At 41.9% G+C, this 21,468-nt stretch overlaps 1 protein-coding gene across 3 annotated transcripts in view; it reads right to left on the bottom strand.

The window, feature by feature from the left end:
* The window catches only part of TTPA (alpha tocopherol transfer protein), a 59,176-nt gene that overhangs the window by 17,399 nt on the left and 20,309 nt on the right, over positions 1-21,468 (bottom strand). Inside the window, exons 2-3 of one of the 3 annotated variants that reach the window (XM_033933432.1) lie at positions 7,950-8,103; positions 320-513 (exon numbers count right to left, since the gene is read on the bottom strand). In XM_033933432.1, coding sequence (XP_033789323.1) covers positions 320-513; positions 7,950-8,103 — 348 coding nt within the window. The remainder of the gene's footprint in view (positions 1-319; positions 514-7,949; positions 8,104-21,468) is intronic. The other 2 variants (XM_033933435.1, XM_033933433.1) reach the window with 2 other exon arrangements.

Below are 21,468 nucleotides of genomic sequence, written 5' to 3'. Positions count from 1 at the left end.
TGGTCATTTTCAGTGCCACTAATTAATTAAGTGCAGATGAAAGTGACTTGTTAGCTCTGAAAAGGCAATCCGATTTAACTGGCCAAGAGCTGTTTCTGGCAGGTTAAATCACTTTAAATATTGACCCCTTAAAATTTAGTATATAAAAATACAATAGCTGACAGTTTATGTTAGCTGTTCTGTGCTCTATCTAAGAGTATGTAGAAACACTTTGAGCAATGCATCAGAAATTAGAACACTAATTATGCTCCAACTTGAAAACTAAGGTAATAAACAAGGTAAACAGCCCCTATGGCTTTTTAACAAGCATTAAACTCACTGTGAGCACTCCGGCTATTTTCTTGGCAACTGTTGGGGTAATTTGAAACGCATGAGCAAATTGCCAGTCCTGAAGATCAAAGATAGTTTTGACCCCATTTCTCTGTGTTTCTATTTCTTTTATAATGAGTTCTGATGTGATCAGACTTACACGAAACACTTCATATGCTGTAAAAAGCTTTGGGTTCCATCGCCCTGTAAAGAAAATTAATTTTAATTTAAACTTCTAGGGCTCCAAATGTTTATATTAGACATTTTTTCCAATTAACAAGTAACAAGACATGTAACAAACAGCATTCATACATCTGAGCAATCAATATATTGCTGTAACAAGGCCCGTTATTTTTTATTGTAACTCTCTCAAACTTGTAAGTATGGCAAATAAAAAATACCCACAAAAAGTTGAAAATGTGCCTAAACAGAAAAGTCTTGTGCCTGATAAACTACCAGTACACAGGCAAAATTACACAAACTGGCCTCAAAATCCAAAGGATAACACTAAACGGTTAGCAATAAGCTCAAGTTAGAGTCTCTCATATCATACACCATATTGAAAAAGGCAGAAAGTAAAAAAACTCACCTACTTAGCAGAGGGAAGAAAAACCTTTCATACCAAAAAAACGTATATTAAATCACAAATCTATGTAGTTAATCTCCCCTCTGCTAAGTAAGTGAGCTTTTTTTAACTTTCTGCCTTCTTATATTTTGATAAATAGAAAAATCCCACCACATATTAAAAATTAGGGCCCGATGATCATTCCATTTACTAAGAGTAAGTCTGATGACTAAAACCTATCTGAGTTCAAGAAAGCTTGGTATAAGTACATAAGTTTCCTAGGGGAAAGGAAGGGATAGAAGATGGCATGGATGGGCAGACTGGATATGCCATATGGTCTTTATCTGCCTTCAGTTATCTCTTGAGTTCCCATGGACTACCCATATAAGAAATCTGTATATCAATTGTTCCAATACATCGCAGACCCTCTCCCATATGGCAGACCAGAAACATGCTAGATTTGAGCAATAAAATAATATAGGGGAGACATATTAGTTTCAGCTATACTTGACCAACAGGAGTCAGTAGCAATATGAGTCACTTTAGAAGTCTTACATGAGGTCAGTGGCGTACCTAGGGGGGGGGGGCCGCCCCGGGTACCAGCTCATTAGGGGTGCTCGAGCCTTGGAGTCATGGCCCGGGAACTTCCCTGCTATGGCCTGACTCCAAGGCTTCCGCGAGTCCCCAAAGTGATCCTGCCTGAGCCCTCTCTCAAATTCCATTCACCCACGGCCACACCCCCCGTCGCCGTCGGAGCTTGGTCAGCAACTTCCGGTTTCCGGCTGGGTGGAAGCAAGAAAGGGAGCCCGAGCCGCGTGGGACACTGCAATTAAGGCAGGAACTGAGGGTGAGTATCGCTGGGCTGCTTGGTGGTGGTTTTATTGTTATTTTATTTCTGCCCGAATCAATTTTTTAAAAAGCCCAAAATCGGCCTCCCGAATCATCAACTGACTCTCCCCCCCTAAAGCAGGATCGGCAATTTCCTCTTACTAGCCGGCTCCTGCTTTAGAGGGCGAGGGGGGAGGGTCAGTTGGGAATTGCTGCAATGTCCTGCTTCCCCTCTGGCCTCCTGACCCGTACCTAATTGCATTAGACAGTACTAGATGGGGGGTGTAGGCCTTAAGGGGTGGGGTGTAGGCCTTAAGAGGGAGGTGTAGGCCTTAAGGGGGGGACAGACCTTTGGGTGGGAGGTAAAGACCTTCGGGGGGGGGGTGTAGGCTTTCAGGGGGGGACAGATCTTCGGGTGGGGGATGCAGGCCTTCAGGGGGGGTGCAGGCCTTCAGGAGGTACAGACCTTCGGGGGGGTGCAGGCCTTCAGGGGGGGTGCAGGCCTTCAGGGGGGGTGCAGGCCTTCAGGGGGGTGCAGGCCTTCTGGAGGTACAGACCTTCAGGGGGGGGGTGCAGGCCTCCAGGGGGGTGCAGGCCTTCAGGAGGTACAGACCATCAGGGGGGGTGCAGGCCTCCAGGGGGGTGCAGGCTTTCGGGGGGGGGGGGGGTGCAGGCCTTCAGGGGTGGGGTGTAGCCCTTCGGAGGGGGGACAGACCTTTGGGGGAGGGGGGGTCCTGGTGTAAAAGTACACAGAGGGAGAGAGGGAAGGGGGGGTTCAAAGATACATGCATATGCCAGACTTTGGGGGTTAGAAATAATGGGTCTAAAAACAGAGGAGTGGGAGAGAGATGGTGCATAATGGGATTTAGGGAGGGATCGAAAGAAAAAAACAGACCTTTGCACATTTTTGCACTATATGGTGGGTGTATGAGGAGATTCATTTCCTGCACAGTTAAGTCCGTGTGAAGTTACCTTGTGCTGTATTTGACATCTAGCAAGGTCTCTGTTTGGAAGGAAAGATCTAAGCTTAAAAATGAAGTGGCCAGAAGTTATGTTAAAAGTAGATAGCGTAGCTGGTTTTAAGAAAGGTTTGGACAAATTCCTGGAGGAAAAGTCCATTGTCTGTTATTAAGACATGGGGGAAGCGTCTGCTTGCCCTGGATTGGTGCACTCAGCAGCAACAAATACTAGTTTTGGCTGGCTCTTTCCCCGCTTTCTCCTCTCTTCCCCACGATTTAATATCCAGTTCAGGCAGTAAGTAAATACATCGGCAGGGGGGGTCTGGTAAGTCTTGGGGGCTGGGGATGGAAGGTGAGAATCAGTTCTGTAGGCTATCAGAAATTTGCTTAATTATCTACTCACACAGAAAAGCAGTAAAGTCAATAGGTTCTCTGAGTGGGAACAACCTGTTTGATCTTGCACTCTTGTGATTGACCAATTGTTTATTACTGTTTAATTTATCACATTGATTAATTTGAGCACACCTGAGGTGTCCTATGATGGTGTGCACTGCAGGCAGAGGGTGATTAACCTGTGCCTTATTGTGTAAAGCGCTGGAGAATTCTCTCCTCTCGCTTACCTCTCACGCTGAGGACACCCTGCTTCAGTATAATCATTTATATGATTTATCTTATAAACATTATTACGTGGTCTTTTCCTCAAGTGCTGAGACATCAGGTTGTTCCCACTTGGAGAACCTATTGACTTTTACTGCTTTTCTGTGTGGCTTTAACATTTTTGCTATTCAGTATACCTAAACTATTATTCAATAGAAAAAATTTGGTTTGTTCAATCAAATCCTGTGTGGACATTGGACTTCTATGAGTGAATGTTCTGCTTGATTGAACAAACTAAATTTTTTCTACTGAATAATAGTCTAGGTACAATGAAAGTAAATAGCAAAAATGTTTGAGTAGATAATTAAGGAAATCTTTTTCATATTGCTTGCTTATGGACTGGGAAAAAAGACTGTTCAAGCAAATGTCTCCAGAACTGCTTTAATGGAAAAATGTGATTTTTTTTTAAGTACTTTGTGAAATTTATTGTTGTTGTGAAATTTATTGTTGTACTTTGTTTAAACTTAAAAAGCGGTGTCATTAACAGTGAATCGAATCGAAAAATCGATTCAACAGGGTGAATCAAATCGAATGAAATATTTTTCTCTGAATCGGGCAGCACTATTGGCTACCATGAGAATGGGCTACTGGGCATGATGGACCATTGGTGTGACCCAGTTAGGCTATTCTTATGTTATGTTCTCATCTGTAGGGGCCTTTGTTTTCACTTCTTATTTTAATGTATTTTTTTCCTGGGAACTTATCAGTGTTTTTTTATAATGGGAACAAAAATGGAAGAGAATTAATGTGTGTGGAATGGGGGGGTAACTAATTTCTTCAGCTAAATAATTCAATCCACTTCAAACAGACATAGGAGAACTTGTGCACCATTCACACACCCTCCAACCAAAAACGTCAAAAGAAAAAAACTGTTTGACAACCTCCTAGCCATTCGAGCTGCAACACTCGACCCCCAACTCTACAACCAATTGATATCAACCACAGACTGCAAAACCTTCAAAAAGAAATAAAAACCCTTCTATTCAAAAAACACATAAAACCGAACTAACACAATCAGAACTGTCCCAAGCATCACCTGCAACTACTCCATATGTACTTCTGATGTCATGACAATTCAGACATAATTTATGTTATGTTATGTTTGGAATAATGGTTACAGATATGAGGTTCAATAAAAGAAAATTTTCACTGCCTGTTTCTATTTTGACCATTTATTTCATTTCATGGTTATTGAAAAAAAAAAAATAAAAAATAAAAATTTACATGGGGGGGGGGGGGCAAAAAATGATGGGCCCCGGGTGCCACATACCCTAGGTACGCTACTGCATGAGGTCTAGACACTTTTGTGTGCATTAAAATACCTTTGTGTGCATTAAAATGATCAATGTTAAGTGAGAGATTCAGGCTGCTTTAATCCAAAACAACTCCCACTGTTTGATTGCAAAATATCATTTTTGTCTTTTCCCAAATTTTTTCTACTCCCATAGATGGCTTTTGATGGATAATAGTGTGGAAAATATGACATCCTCTTCCTAGAAGCCAAAGTTCCATTAGTGAAATGTTCAAACTGTCAATTGTCTTATAATGAGGAAAAATTTACTTTGCTAGATCGAATAAAATTTAAGGGTACATCATACAAGAATCCCATTTCACCTCTGTAAATGTTTATATGAGCTGATTTTCAACCACTAATTGTTCTAAATGCCAAATCCCATGTGACTTACCAGCACACCCTATTTATCTTTTGCTTTTGGTTCTTAAAATAATCATTTACAACCATGTTGCAGGGCAAATGCCTCATAAGAGGAAGAAATTGGAGAAATTAACCTTGTGCTGTGATTTTGACTCTCTTACTCAGAGCTTTCTACCCGTATTTTACCCGACCAAATGAAATCAACCAATATACGAAGGGGTGCTGAAAAGTTCTCAGTATAACCAACCAACTTCTTAAATTCGGAGCATTATTTTGCCACTGTAGCTGAAAAGAATGTTACCTTATTTCTTTAAGTGTCAATTTGCAGAAATGAAATTCTACATTTTTTTAACAATGTTTCAGATCACTGATTGTACCATATCCACATTATTCTCTTCCTGCTTGGGCTTGAGAACTTTTCAGTACTCCCTTGTATCTATTTCTAAAAGCTCCTTTTACAAAGCCGTGGTAAATGCATCAAAGCCCGTAGGAATTGAATGAGCTTCAGTGCATTTACTAAGGTAGCATCGCTACCATGGCTTTATATAAGGGGCCCTAAATCTAGGAAGTAATTGACCTTTGGCACGGTAACCATTTAATTGCCTCTAACCTTCCCCACCAAGTCGTATATAAAGGTGATCAGCAGCCTGCAAAACTCCTGATAGACTAACACATTTTTATTTACTGTATCTAAAATATTCTTTCCATACCATACACTTATTTTTTTATTTTAATAAATTGAAATTAAATAAACAACAACTTTATAAAGCATTGTTAAGTCACAATGACATATGACTACAAAAGTGGGAGTAAACTAAGAAAAAACCCCTAGAGCTGGATTAAAGAAAAACAAAAAAGAAAGAAAGAGAAGAGAAGACTACAATTTAAACACTATAATGATCCTGCTATTTTCAAGATCTACCATCATCCTGGACAGCAACACTTGAAGAAACAGGAAGCTCCATCATTTTGTCTTAATTGCTCAGGTTCCAAAAAACTATCACATATTTAACATCAGAAATAGTAACTACACATTAACAAATAAATCTCAATTAGCAATGCCCTCTCATAGACAAAACATCATGATATACAGTAAGAAATTTACATCTTCAGTGGTTGATTAGCCCTACTTAAATTAGGAAATATCCATACTTTTAACCCATAAATAGTGCAGACCTAGGAATGAAAAATAGACATAATACATGATATCTACCATATTTTTCGCTCCATAAAACACCCTTTTTCCACCGTGGAAAAGGGGGTGCATCTTATGGAGCGAATACACCTCCGCCCCACCCCACCCCGGTGATCTGTTGCTGCTCGCCACCCTCTTACCCGCTCACTGCCTCAGGAAAGGAAGAGAAGGGCCGCTGGCATGCAATCGGACCCACAAGTCTTCCCCCAATATCAATTCTGACATCGGAGAGAACTGACGTTGGTGGAAGGCTTGTGAACCTGATTGCATGCCGCCAGCTCTTCCCTTCATGGAGTTGCGGCAGTAGTAGGCAAGTGGTGGACCAGGGAGGAGGAATCGGCGTGGCAGGGTGGAAGGCAGGCAGGCTTTGGTGTGGGAAGGAGGAATGACAGAGGCTGGAAGGCAGTAGGGGGGGAGGGGAATGAACTCAGGACATAGGAAGGAAGGAAGGAGGAAGGGAGGGAATAGAAAGAGACAATTGTTGGGCCTGAGGAAGTAAGAAAGGAAAGAAAGAAATAAAGAACTATCTTGTTCAACCAGAAATCACCAAACAAAGGTAGGATTTCAATTTAGTGATCAAAATCTGTCTGCTGCAGTATATTAAACCCTGGAAGTACTGCAGTTTTAGATGCTTGCACCCAGTTTTATAAAATTGGAATTTAGATATCCATGCAATATATAAACGCCAGCTTATTGACGCCTAGAACATGAATAGAGAATCTAAAATAAGGGCCACAGACCTGAATATTGTTGGGTGATTCCAAATAGATGGTGGGGAGAAGAGAGTAGAAAGAAGTTGAACTGCAAGAGTAAAGGTGAAGCAAAATTAGCTTGACAAAGATAGCTTGAGCAAAAGAAGAAATCAGACTTACACCAGGTTGAGGAATGGTCAGCGAGTCCCACTGCTTTAAGACTGCATAGGCAAGAGTGGTTTATAGCACTGAAAATAGCAAAGAAATATAGATTTATAAGAGCCATATTAAGAAAGAAGTGAAAATGTTAGCAATGCTTATAGATACCCAAAGATACCCAAGAGGAGGAGGAGGAATAGACTCCAGGGAGAGAAAAATACCTTGTACTTTACCTACATATAACTCACCTTGAGCTACTACTAGGAATGAGCCAAATCTAAATTTCCACATCATCACACTTGATATGTTTATTAACCTATTAGTAGGCACAACCATCTATTGCTAAAGAAACTGTTAAAGAGATTCATAATTTAAGATTTAAGGCAGCTCTTAAAAAACGTATTGCTTTAAACTGACCTTTCCCACTAGCTTCTGAGTAGCAGTTCTCCCTTAATTGTCACTCTCTGTTGTTTTATTAATGCACTCCCCTCCTTCCTTTTGTACCTCTTATAATCATTTCTTGTAACCTAGGCCTCCTAAGCAGTCCTTTCTCCTTTTCTACATCCTTAAAATTGTTGTAAACCACTGAGATATATCCATTATTTCTATTTGTGGTATATCAAAGTTGAAATGTAAAATTTATTCCACTTCTTATTTACTCTATTTGTACACATAAAATCTGTTAATAGAGGATTTCTACTGATAGTGACAAGGAAACACTCTTTAAAATGTTCCCACCCTGCTTCAATTAAACCTGAAGCCTCTTGGGAAAATGTCAACGTTAGCTCTTGCCAAATAAGGGATTTACATAAGACTATTATATCACATACATTGTTATGCTGAAAAACGTTTAGATACTGGAGTGAATGGAGCAACTACACAAACCAGTTTCCTATTATAGTTACCTAATAAATGAAATGCAACTGCTTACCAATCCTATAAATTAGGACTTTGCTACCTGAGGAATCCCTTGACCTCAGAACACCAAGGTAACCAGCAGACAGAAGGTTCTGGATAGAAGATGGACGCAAGTCTGCACTGATTTCAGGGCACTCAGCTCTCCATCTGTGATAGTTCTTCAAAAGCTGAAAAGAGATGGATTCGATTAAAGATATATAATTAGAAACAATGGAACCCAGAGTCTATAGTAGGATGAATGAAAACTCAGCAATCAAACTTCTAAAAAACCTCCATGCCTGTGACCCTGGCTCTATTGTCAGCTCACTGGGTGCCAGTAGTCAAACGTTGCGTCTTCAAGGACCTGATAATAGCGTTCAAATCCTTGCATGACATGGCGCCAGGCTACATGACAATCAAGCTTCCTCCATAGGTGCCACACATTTGCCTCCACTCCCAGGATGAAATATGCCTCAAAATGCTCCCCCCTCCCCCGGTCGTGTCCTTCAACTACAAACTGTGTGTTCAGTTGTTTGGGGGTATGAATGCGGGGTGTTTGTGGCATGACTGTTGAGACTTGGAGCCGGGTGTCTGTGGTCTGTGTGTGTTCGCTTGGGAATTTTGCTATTTAAAACCGTTAATTGTGATGGGCATCCAGCAACAGGGTTTCTATGCTATGAATCACATGATGCTATTCTGGTTTTCATTTGTTGTTTTCTCTGGCTGTTGTATTTTTCTGTGCTTTCTTCCTACTGGCTGTGTGTGTCTTTTGCAATTGCTAATAAAGATAAATAAAAACAAACAAACAAACAAACAAACAAACTGCCAAACAACATTCCTTCTCCCACTTCAAACCAAGCCACTGAAATCAACTGTCCCATAGATCGGATCTCTTGAAGGACTCCTCAACTTCAGGAAGGCAATAAAAACATACCTCTTCATCTAATTCCCCTGCCCACAATTGATGGATCATAAATTTATTTATTTGGTTTTATATAACTTAACATAAGTGTGCTTATAGACCGCGTTACCAAAAAGTTCTACGCGGTTAACAAAAAATTATAAACATTAAACATAATCAAGGATGAATGAATTAAGTAGTCAGATATTTTGTGAAAAAATGTTTTCAGCTGTTTCTAAAATGTCTATAGTAATCAGCTGAGAGCAACAGTGATCGAAATTCACTTTCATGAAAAGCTACCTGGGATGACAAAAAATGATTAAGAAATTTCTTATTTTTACAACCCTTTACTGAAGGAAAATTAAACAAAGCATGGGGTTTTCTACTGTGTTTGTGAGTAGCTATGGAGAAACTATTAACCAAGTAGGTAGGGGCTGCTCCATATAAAGCCTTGTAACAAAAGCAACCCAGCTTAAACAGTTCCTGGGCCTTCACAGGCAATCAATGCAATTCACAGTAGAATAACATTACGTGATCAAATTTCTTCAGTCCGTAAATCAGTCTAACTGCTGTGTTCTGTATCAATGATAATCTAGATAATTCTTTCTTAGTGGTTGACAAATGTTACAATAGTCAAGGAGACTCAATAGTAGTGATTGAACCAATAATTTGAAGGCAGAAAATTCGAAATAAGATCTAATAGTTTGCAATTTCCATAAAGTAAAATAACTTTTATGTACAACAGCATCTATCTGAGTTTTCATAGTAAGATGTTGATCTAATACGACTCCTAATATTTTAATTGTTGGGTGGATTACGTAAGATGTTGAGTGCATTTTGATAGAAGGTTTGTGAGAGATTTTAGTAGGTGATGCTACAAAGAACTTTGTTTTTTCAGAGTTAAGCTTAAGTTTGAATTGCTGCATCCAAAAATTCATCTTTTCCATTATAGTCTCAATTTGAGTAATAATCGGCATAACTGAACAATCTTATATTCAGATTGCTTAGACATACACCTAGCAATGAAAGGTAGACATTAAATAATGTAGGTAATAGTGGAGATCTTTGGGGCACGCCACAAGGATTCTTCCAGCTAGAAGAAAATTGAGTCTGAAATCTAACTTGATAGGAATCTAGTTTCCAAAAATCCCTTAAACCATGAGTAGACATTGCCATATAAACCTAAGGCATCCAAGCAGATTAGTAAATTGGTATGATCTACTAGATCAAAGGCATTACTCAGATCAAATTGGAGCACCAATGCACTGCTGCCTTTGCTTAATAGGCTGTTTAAGTGGTCCAGCAGTGTAGCTATTACTGTTTCAGTGTTGTAAAGAGATCTAAATCCGGATTGTGAATTATGAAGTAATAAATGTTGTTCTAGATATTTTGTCAATTGTATATGAACCAAGCCTTCCATGAGTTTTACAAAAAAGGGAATTGATGCGATTGGTCTATAGTTAGATGGCAATGAGATGGATTCTTTAATGTTTCTAATAATCGGAGTGATAATTATATTGCCATCATCTGAAGGAAATTTTCCCACATCTAAAGAATCAGTTATCCACTCAAATAATTTCAATTTGAAATGTACAGGATCGGCCACCATCAAATCCAGAGGACAGGGGTCTAACCAACGGTAAGATTGTGCATATTTTTGACAAAGTTTAATAAAATTATGCCAGTCCGGCTTTTCAAAGGCAGACCAGCACAGATCTGCGTGAACCCCATCCTCTTTTGAGTTAAAGTTGAAATATGAGTTCGAAGGACTAGATGGATAGGAAGATCTCAAGGATAGTACCTTAGAGCTAAAAAAAATTAGCTAAATTATCTGAAGATGGAAGGAGTAACCAAGAGGATTGTTTCTTTTTAGTAATATCAAATACAGAATTAACTAGCTGGAATAATTTTTTAGCTTTGATGTTTGTAATCCCTATTTTGACAGTGTAATATGTTTTTCGTTTATCCCTTATCATTAATTTGTAAATTCTGATTTCCTGCCTCCATTTTACTTTATTTCAGTTGATTTAGATTTCAACCATTTTCTCTCCAAGCGTCTTACAATAATAGTTTTCCAATATATAGTTACATTCATAGCCTTACAACAAACATTACATAGATTATTCTCTAGACCAGGGGTACCCACACTTTTTTGGCTTGCGAGCTACTTTTAAAATGACCAAGTCAAAATGATCTACCAACAATAAAATTATAAAAAACACAAAGTACACTGTATGCAGAGAAAATGTTAATTATCATTTGTATTCGGGGGGGGGGGGGGGGTTCAGAGGTCAAAGCAGAATACTTTAAAATATGCAATGTCACCTCAGTAACAACTATAAAAAATAGACAAATATACCCCCCTCTCCTTTTACTAAACCTCGATAGCAGTTTTTAGCGCTGGGAGTTGCGCTGAATGCCCCTCGTAGCTCCTGATGCTCATAGGCTCCCTGTGCTAAAAATCACTATCGCGGTTTAGTAAAAGGGGGGCCCTAGTGCAAAATATAGACAGCAGATATAAATTCTCAAAATGGACATATTTTGATCACTAAATTGAAAATAAAATCATTTTTCCTACCTTTTTGTCTGGTGATTTCATGAGTCTCTGGTTGCACTTCCTTCTTCTGACTGTAAATCCAATATTTCTTTCTGTCTGCCCCCTCCCCCCCTCCTCCCCCCGTTTTCTTTCTTTCTGTCTCTCTTTCTTTCTTTTTTTCTCCTGCCCCCTCTTTATTTCTGTATTATCAGCTGTTCATTTCCCATACGTTTACTTTTGCCCTGTTTAGGTCTATATAGTCTAGGCATACTGTTTGTAACCAGCCATCATTTTAAGTATGTATATGCCCTATTTTAGGGGGGGGGTTAAGTTCTTTTAGCATGTTATTTCATTAATTCTGAGTTCGGTGTTACAATTTATTGTTCTTGGTTTTTAGTTTACACATTATTTATTCTTTTCTATGACATGTTCGCATCGCAATTTTACTCAAAAGTATAAATAGGTATCCATATTTCCATTCAAGTTTCATCACGGTGCTCTGGTTTTGGCTCCAGTATTTGTCACTTCCATCCACAAGGTCTGGCTATCCCTTACCGTCTCATATTTTAAAGACTCACTCGTTATAATTAGTGATGATCCACACGTCTCTTCATAATGGACATGTCCGATTTTAGCATTTGGATCTTAGTACTATGGGTTTGGTCTTTTCTGGTTTCCTTTCTATAGTCTGCTTTTCGTCTGAAGTCTTTTGAGATTAGAATTACATTTTATAACATATTTTTGTGGTTATAATTGTATGACATGTCTAAATCGGTCAAGTTATCCATTCTTTTTATTATTTTTTGTCCCCTCATAGAGAGGCAGACCGCTCCGGGTGCCAGCCCTAGGGGGGTACACAGCCGGCTGGATCCAGAACCTTCCGAGCTGTTCTAAATGGCAACTGCACCTCACCACGGCTGCCGTACTTATTCTGAAGCAGAGTCGGCAGCAGACTGAAGTGCAGGAAGGTCCCACGATGACTGCATTTGCCGCCTCTGCCTCCAGAAGACGTAAGTGACGTCGGAAGGGGTGGACCAACAGCTGCAGTCATTGCGGAACCTTCCCGCAACTCCCTGCGTCTGCCGGCCCACCCCCTCCAACGTCACTTACATCTTCCAGAGGCAGAGGCAACAGAAGCAGTCATCATGGGACCTTGCTGGTTTGGAGGGAGAGAGGAGCATAGAAGGGTGGTGGAGGGAGAAAAAGGGGGTCAGGGTGGTATGGAAGGGTGGTGGAGGGAGAGAAACGGGGCAGATGCTGATGGAAGTGGGGAGAAGGGAGAGGAGACCATGCCAGACCATGGGGGTGTGGGAGATGGAAGGGAAGAAGAGGAGAGAGATGCCAGATCATTGGAGGAGGGAAGGGAAGAAAATGGATGTCGGAATAATAGGGGTGAAGGGAGAGATGGAAGTGGAATAGAAGGAGAGAAGATGCCATATAGAAGGGGCAAAGAGAGAGAGAGTAGACAGTGGATGAAAGGAAGAGAGTTACAAGACTATGAGGAAAGCAGAAACCAGAGAAAACAATGTAGAAAAAAATTCTATTTATTTATTTTTTTGCTTTAGGGGAGATGCATCGCTGTTTCTGTGGTGTTGCATTGTATGCAGAGTCCAGCTTCTTGGTGGTTCAATTTAACCTTTGTCTACGTTTTTCTATTTTATCCCCCCTTTTACAAAACTGTAGTGTTTTTTTAGCACCAGCCATGGTGGTAATTGCTCAGAATTCTATGAGAGTCTGAGCTGTTACCACCAAGGCTAAAAATCACATTACAGTTTTGTAAAAGGGAGAGGGGTTAGTTTGTGATTACATATTCCATACTAGGCGAAGGTGTTTTCTGTGTTCTGTGTGTTCGAAAGGCATGGTTTTCAGTTAGGATTGACTGTGTAGGATTGATCTGTACTAGTCTGGCTTGTTTAGTTTTACAATGGGTGTATTGATGTACTGCTCACTGCAGTATGTAAGATGCTGCCTTTTCCTAGGTACACTCTTGTGTGATGTGTGGATTGTTACTAAAAATCATGTTTTTCATACAGATGGGGGGTGTCAAAAAATGATGGGCCTTGGGTGTCACATATGCTAGGTACACCACTGCCTTCATAGTTTATATTTAATCCACAAGCCTGCTTTTAGGACCTACAGGGTATGTATCCCTCTGATTCATGACAATTTCACTTCTCGTGTTATCTTATCCATTCTTTTTATTATAGAACTGCCCAGATAAGCATCATTCTTTGACGTGATTGGACCTTGAAAACTAACGACAGTGTTCTCCCCAGAAATGTTTTCCAGCCATGAAAAACATTTGCTGCATTTAGTGTGCCACAAAAAACATTTGCTCCGTTTAGTGTGCCAGAGTTAAAAAAGTTTGAGAGACACTGCTCTATACCATTTGAAAGAGGGCAAATCTCTAATTATTCACTTCTAGAATTGGATACTTCTTAAATTTAATAAAAAATTATGGAACAAGTGTCAAACCTTAAGAAAGGCAGTCATATTGAACATTGGAAAATAACTAATAATAATTAACTAATACAAATAGTACACATTTAGGGCTCCTTTTACTAAGCTGCGATAGCAGTTTTACTGCGTGCTTAGCTCGCGCAGAATTGCCGCACGTGCTAGACACGCGATGAAGGTCCTCCCAAGCAAAGCATATGTTTCCATGCTACTTATGCACAGATGGTAAGGTTTATCTCTAGCATGACTATCGCTGAATTGTATCTAATGATGTTTATTTGAAATTTTCACATAGCCATTTCAGTTTGACAGAGCTGGTTCAAGGCATGAGTCAAGTGAGGCTCTGGCTCAGGGTGTCATAGCTCAAGAGCTCCTTATGCCTGCATCACCTGCTGAGCCTTCACAGCAGTGAGACCATGACTAGTTAGTGATTCTTAGCACCGTCTTCTTTTCTCTGTGCAGCCACCAACACCATCTCAGGTTTTAAACATGAGAACAGGTACTTCCTCATTCTTGCATTTAAAGCTGGGGAGGTGGTAACTGGAGGAGAGCATCAATCAGCTTTTTACAGAACTGAGAATACCTTTCAATGTTAGTAGATGATGAAGTGAAATTATATGGCACATCACTTAGAAAAGAAAATGTTCGCTATTTCTTTGTATATCTCTCCTCTTCTTTTCATCTCAGTTGCAAGTTTGTCAAGAATTGTGCAAAAGGTGCTGATACGAAATTTATCTCTGGCATTCAGATATACTTCTGGTGTATCGCCATCATTGGGTAGCTTATGGCCTAAAAAAATGGGAGCATATTACTCCCTATTATCAGAAACTTCACTGGTTGCCGATTGAGGCCAGAGTCTTGTTTTAATTTACATGCATTTGTTTTAAATCAATCTTTGGCATGTCAGTAGGCTACCTTGCTCCTCACTTTGCTTTGAACCATTCTAATAAGCCTACACGTAGAATTCATTTGTTTATATACCCTCTTATTAAATTATGTCGTTGTTAGAGGTTTCTTGAGAGAACCTTCTCTTTTCAGGCTGCTAAATTGAATGTTTGGTTTGGAAAAATCATGCTAGGAGCTTCTTCTTATTTCTTTTTTTTTTTTTTTTTGTATATCAACCTTGTTTATTGAGGAGTGAAGAGATACTGCCAGACATGCCAAAAGACACTTCACATTCAAGGGCCTGAAGATAATGACTTTCCACATTGAGTCACAAGCCTTTTGGGAAAAAATACTGAACGTGACGTCAATATGAATCTTCATGCTTGATATACTTTTCATTCCCAATTTTCGATCTACTGCCTTACTGGGTAGGTGGCCTCACTTCTATCCTAAAAAAATATTCACTCTCCCAATTAATATAATTAACATTAGATGTGCTGAATGTTTTGCCTAATATAATGCTCTTCTATGTCGGTTTCACTAAGGTCTAAAAGTGGTTTACACTTCTTCATTTCTAATAAAATGAAGCTGGTTTCACTTTAATCAAATCATTAGGAGAATTGAACTTTATAGGTAGAAAAATACTCTTTTGGTGACATTTGCAGACTTTTATAAGGAACATCTTCAGTTTTTGTAACGGGCATCCATTTAAACACCTCTCTCAAGCACGGCACTTCCTGCTGCCAACACTGTCTGTGGTCTGCAGAAGAATATCCTACACGCACTACAGTTCATTTCGTTCAGAAAATAAACCAAAGAAAACTAAAGAAATAAGTTTATTTGGAGTTAGGTGATAACGCCCTTCAAGCAGTGCTCAGTAGGTCCTGTAGGGCTTTCTGCTGTGCAGCATTGAGCTGCGATATGCATTCTGTCCATAATCCTCCAGATGCCTGAACTTGGCGAACAACATTAGCTAATCGTTTTCCACATGAATCTTCATTTTTAATAGAATCAAGAATGCCACCATCTGCAATTATGCTGAATATTTTGGGTAAATTGGAGTTATTTGGCCCTAGCACAATTGGGTTGTTGCTTTCAATAAGATCACACAAGTAGCTAAAGGTGTGGACAGCTTCCTCTTTGTCTTCATGTAGTGGAAGCCACGATAACCAGTGAGGCAGGACTTCCTCAACACTTATAGAGTCAGGCCGGAACTTCATTATTTTCCCCACAGCTGAGATACAGTTCTCTGTTGCATTGATATTTTCTTTGGTTTTGGAGTCTGCAGACTGAATAACCCTGACCAATAACGGAAGGGCCTCTGTGCAGAAAGGACGATAATTGTCTCCACCAAATTGTGCCATAACACCAATCCCATAAGCAGCTGCTTGTCTAACTTCTGGGCTGTTGTCACATACTGACTGTAGCATTGGCCTCAAGAAATATTCAATGTATTTGAATGAGGATGGACTACAGTGCTCTACAACATCATCAAAAATACACAACCCCCACTGTCTGTCTGGCCAGGGCCGGTGAGGACAAATTAAATTGACTATTACAAATTATTACTATGACAAATTAAATTACAAGATGAAGATGATAATGATGTTTACATTTTGACGAAAGTTTCTGATATTTTGCATTCAATATTCAGCAGTTACAAGGAGAAAGTGCTGCCCTGGTTTGAACAGCTTCTTCTTATTTCTATTTTAGAAAATTATTAAAGACACAACTATTTGATAAGTTTGTATCCTAATGCACTCTTTGCTTTTAAAATAATTATGCATTTCTTATATTTTACAATTTGATGTATTTCTATTATGAATTGTATTTTTCGCTGCATGGTCAGCTCTATTTGTTGTGAACCGCCTAGAACCATTTCTGGTCTGGCGGTATATAAGAATAAATTATTATTATTATTTCTGTACGTTTGCGAGTTGTAGCTGACTTATAATCAACATCTGGTAACATTTCCTTTGCATCCTTTTCAAATTCATCTCATAAAGTACATAGTTGGTCAGCACATGTTTTTAGGTCACATCCTCATTTTATAGCACTTTGTTTATGCTGTAAAAATTCTGCAAAATCTCATTCCAAAAATTCAACATAAAGACCGATTCTAGCTCTTGCATCTTATCTGCAATATCATTTGCTTCTCTTCTAGCGTCTCCCTTTTGTGACTGGTCTTCGGCTATATATTCTAATGCTTCCAAAATTTCAAAGAAAGATTTCAAAATTGCTGTTATTTGCCATAGCATGTGCCTCCCATCTTGTATAAGAGAGGGATTTTAAGACACTTTCATTTTTAATACGATCTTTAAGAATTTTCCACCGGCTGAAAAAAAGGTATAGAGTAACTGTACTGTAGGGAAGAAATTAACAACCTCTTGACAGCAGTCAACAGCACTTCGGCCAACCAGATTTACCCACTCTTACTAAGGTGTGTTATGCTTTTTAGCGCACAGTAAATATTAGCGCGCACTAATATAGTAACATAGTAACATAGTAGATGATGGCAGATAAAGACCCGAATGGTCCATCCAGTCTGCCCAACCTGATTCAATTTAAATTTTTTCATTTTTTCTTCTTAGCTATTTCTGGGCAAGAATCCAAAGCTTTACCCTGTACTGTGCTTGGGTTCCAACTGCCGAAATCTCTGTTAAGACTTACTCTAGCCCATCTACACCCTCCCAGCCATTGAAGCCCTCCCCAGCCCATCCTCCACCAAACGGCCATTTACAGACACAGACCGTGCAAGTCTGCCCAGTACTGGCCTTAGTTCAATATTTAATCTTATTTTCTGATTCTAGATCCTTTGTGTTCATCCCACGCTTCTTTGAACTCAGTCACAGTTTTCCTCTCCACCACCTCTCTCGGGAGCGCATTCCAGGCATCCACCACCCTCTCCGTAAAGTAGAATTTCCTAACATTGCCTTTGAATCTACCACCCCTCAACCTCAAATTATGTCCTCTGGTTTTACCATTTTCCTTTCTCTGAAAAAGATTTTGTTCTACGTTAATACCCTTCAAGTATTTGAACGTCTGAATCATATCTCCCCTGTCTCTCCTTTCCTCTAGGGTATACATATTCAGGGCTTCGAGTCTCTCCTCATACGTCTTCTGGCGCAAGCCTCCTATCATTTTCGTCGCCCTCCTCTGGACCGCCTCAAGTCTTCTTGCATCCTTCGCCAGATACGGTCTCCAAAATTGAACACAATACTCCAAGTGGGGCCTTACCAATGACTTGTACAGGGGCATCAACACCTTCTTCCTTCTACTGACTACGCCTCTCTTTATACAGCCCGGCATCCTTCTGGCAGCAGCCACTACCTTGTCACACTGTTTTTTCACCTTTAGATCTTCGGACACTATCACCCCAAGGTCCCTCTCCCCGTCCGTGCATATCAGCTTCTCTCCTCCCAGCATATACGGTTCCTTCCTATTATTAATCCCCAAATGCATTACTCTGCATTTCTTTGCATTTAATTTTAGTTGCCAGGCATTAGACCATTCCTCTAACTTTTGCAGATCCTTTTTCATATTTTCCACTCCCTCTTCGGTGTCTTCTCTTACTAATCTTGGTATCATCTGCAAAAAGGCACACTTTTCCTTCTATCCCTTCAGCAACGCTAAATGCTAATGCGTGCATGTTATCCCATGGACGTGTTAGTGGTTAGCGCATGCGTTGATTTAGCACGCGCTAAACGCATACTAAAACGCTTAGAAAGAAAGAAAGAGAAACATAGAAAGATGACGGCAGATAAGGACTATAGCCCATCAAGTCTGCCCACACTATTGACCCACCCTTTTAAGTCTACTGACCCCCTTGATTATAATTATACTGCCATTCTATTGACCCACTCTTTCAGGTCTATACCCTAGTGACCCTATTCCTTTGCTTGAGCCTCGTAGGGATCCCACATAGGTATCCCATTTATTCTTGAAGTCTGGGATGCTGCTGGCTTTGATCACTTGCACTGGAAGCTTGTTCCAATGCTCAATCACTCTTTCCGTGAAGAAGTACCGTATTTTCGCGGATATAACGCGTGCGTTATACGCGATTTTACCTACCGCGCATACCCCTCGCGCGTTATATGCCTGAGCGCGGTATAGAAAAGTTTTTAAACATAGTTCCCACCCCGCCCGACGCCCGATTCACCCCCCCAGCAGGACCGCTCGCACCCCCACCCCGAACGACCGCTCGCACGCGCTCCCACCCGCACCCGCATCCACGATCGGAGCAAGAGGGAGCCCAAGCCCTCTTGCCCGGCCGACTCCCCGACGTCCGATACATCCCCCCCCCCCCCGAAGGACCGCCGACTTCCCGACAATATCGGGCCAGGAGGGAGCCCAAACCCTCCTGGCCACGGCGACCCCCTACCCCCACCCCGCACTACATTACGGGCAGGAGGGATCCCAGGCCCTCCTGCCCTCGACGCAAACCCCCCTCCCTCCAACGACCGCCCCCCCCCCCAAGAACCTCCGACCGCCCCCCCAGCCAACCCGCGACCCCCCTGGCCGACCCCCACGACCCCCCCACCCCCCTTCCCCGTACCTTTGGAAGTTGGCCGGACAGACGGGAGCCAAACCCGCCTGTCCGGCAGGCAGCCAACGAAGGAATGAGGCCGGATTGGCCCATCCGTCCTAAAGCTCCGCCTACTGGTGGGGCCTAAGGCGCGTGGGCCAATCAGAATAGGCCCTGGAGCCTTAGGTCCCACCTGGGGGCGCGGCCTGAGACACATGGTCGGGTTTGGCCCATGTGCCTCAGGCCGCGCCCCCAGGTGGGACCTAAGGCTCCAGGGCCTATCCTGATTGGCCCACGCGCCTTAGGCCCCACCAGTAGGCGGAGCTTTAGGACGGATGGGCCAATCCGGCCTCATTCCTTCGTTGGCTGCCTGCCGGACAGGCGGGTTTGGCTCCCGTCTGTCCGGCCAACTTCCAAAGGTACGGGGAAGGGGGGTGGGGGGGTCGTGGGGGTCGGCCAGGGGGGTCGCGGGTCGGCTGGGGGACGGGCGGAGGTTCTTGGGGGGGGCGGTCGTTGGGGGGGGGGGGGGTTTGCGTCGAGGGCAGGAGGGCCGGGGATCCCTCCTGCCCGTAATGTAGTGCGGGGTGGGGTTAGGGGGTCGCCGTGGCCAGGAGGGTTTGGGCTCCCTTCTGGCCCAACTACACAAAGGTACGGGAAGGCGGGTGGGGGTGTCGTGGGGGTCGGCCAGGGGGGTCGCGGGTCGGCTGGGGGACGGGCGGAGGTTCTTGGGGGGGGGCGGTCGTTGGGGGGAGGGGGTTTGCGTCGAGGGCAGGAGGGCCTGGGATCCCTCCTGCCCGTAATGTAGTGCGGGGTGGGGTTAGGGGGTCGCCGTGGCCAGGAGGGTTTGGGCTCCCTCCTGGCCCGATATTGTTGGGGAGTCGGCGGTCCTTCGGGGTGAGGGTGCGAGTGGTCCTGCCGGGGGGGGGATGTATCGGATGTCGGGGGGGGGCATCAGGCTTTCAGGATGGGGACAGACCTTCAAGGGGGGACAGGACTTCAAGGGGGGACAGTGCACGGAAAGTCGGGGGGGTGAACGGAGAGTCAGGACAGCGCACGGAAAGTCAGGGCAGTGCACGGAAGTCAGGGGGGGTGAACGGAGAGTCGGGACAGCGCACGGAAAGTCAGGGCGGGCGAAAGGAGCGTCGGGCATCATGCGCGTTATATGCCTGAGCGCGGTATAGAAAAGTTTTGGTACATATCATCGTGATTTCTGCACGCTATACCCCTGTGCGCGTTTTACACAGGTGCGCGTTATATCCGCGAAAATACGGTACTTCCTGGTGTCTCCACGAAACTTCCCTCCCCTGAGTTTGAGTGGATGTCCTCTTGTTGTCGAGGGTCCTTTGAGAAGAAAGATATCTTCCACCTCGACACGTCCCGTAATGTACTTAAATGTCTCAATCATGTCTCCCCTCTCCCTACGTTCTTCGAGAGTGTAGAGCTGCAATTTGTTCAGTCTTTCTTCGCACCTTTGTAAAAGACGGTCTTAGTAAATGAGCTGCACATGGCACATATATAGCAAACTTGTTTGTTAAATATAGAAACAAAAAGAATATTTTGTTTGAATTATTATGCGACATTCAACATAGTTACACATTTCATAAGCAGAATAATACGGACAATTTAATTCCCAGCTTACTGCTGAATCATGTGCTTTAATTAATACAGAGAGATTTTGTTTCAGAATACATTGGTGTTTCAGAAATACTAAATAAAAACGCTTGTAAAACTTGTGTTTAACAAAAACTGAAATAAATTTAACTATGTTCTATCAAAAAAGGCTGGAATAAAAAAAACTAAATAGTACTGAGATAGTAGACCGTGCAACATTAGTAGACATGAGTACATTTCACACGAAGGCATGTTTGACGCACAACGCCATTAGATAAGTGCGCCAAAATGTCTAATCTCATATCCAAAAATAGAATTACACGCATTCAAAATATATAAAATGTACTTACATTTTAATAGATTAAGGAGCCAGAACAGAGTGTGCTATTGGAATAGTCATTAAGCAACTTTGCGGCTGTTTGAGGATTTGAGATTTGGAAATCAAGAAGAGGTTATGCACCTGCAATTAACACCAGTGACAGTTGGCAACTAAACTAAGAACTTCTTATGAGCTAGTACCCGTCACTTGCGCTGTTTCAAACGCGTCTAGACTTGTTCAAAATTTGTATAGCTTCCAATCAGCGAGCACATTGTACTTTATTTTGCAGGATAAATATGATGACACAAGAGAGAACGCT

Source organism: Geotrypetes seraphini, chromosome 2 (genome assembly GCF_902459505.1).
Source record: "Geotrypetes seraphini chromosome 2, aGeoSer1.1, whole genome shotgun sequence".
Taxonomy (NCBI): domain Eukaryota; kingdom Metazoa; phylum Chordata; class Amphibia; order Gymnophiona; family Dermophiidae; genus Geotrypetes; species Geotrypetes seraphini.
Note: the sequence above shows the minus strand (reverse complement) of the source record. Positions and strands in the feature narration are given on the sequence as shown.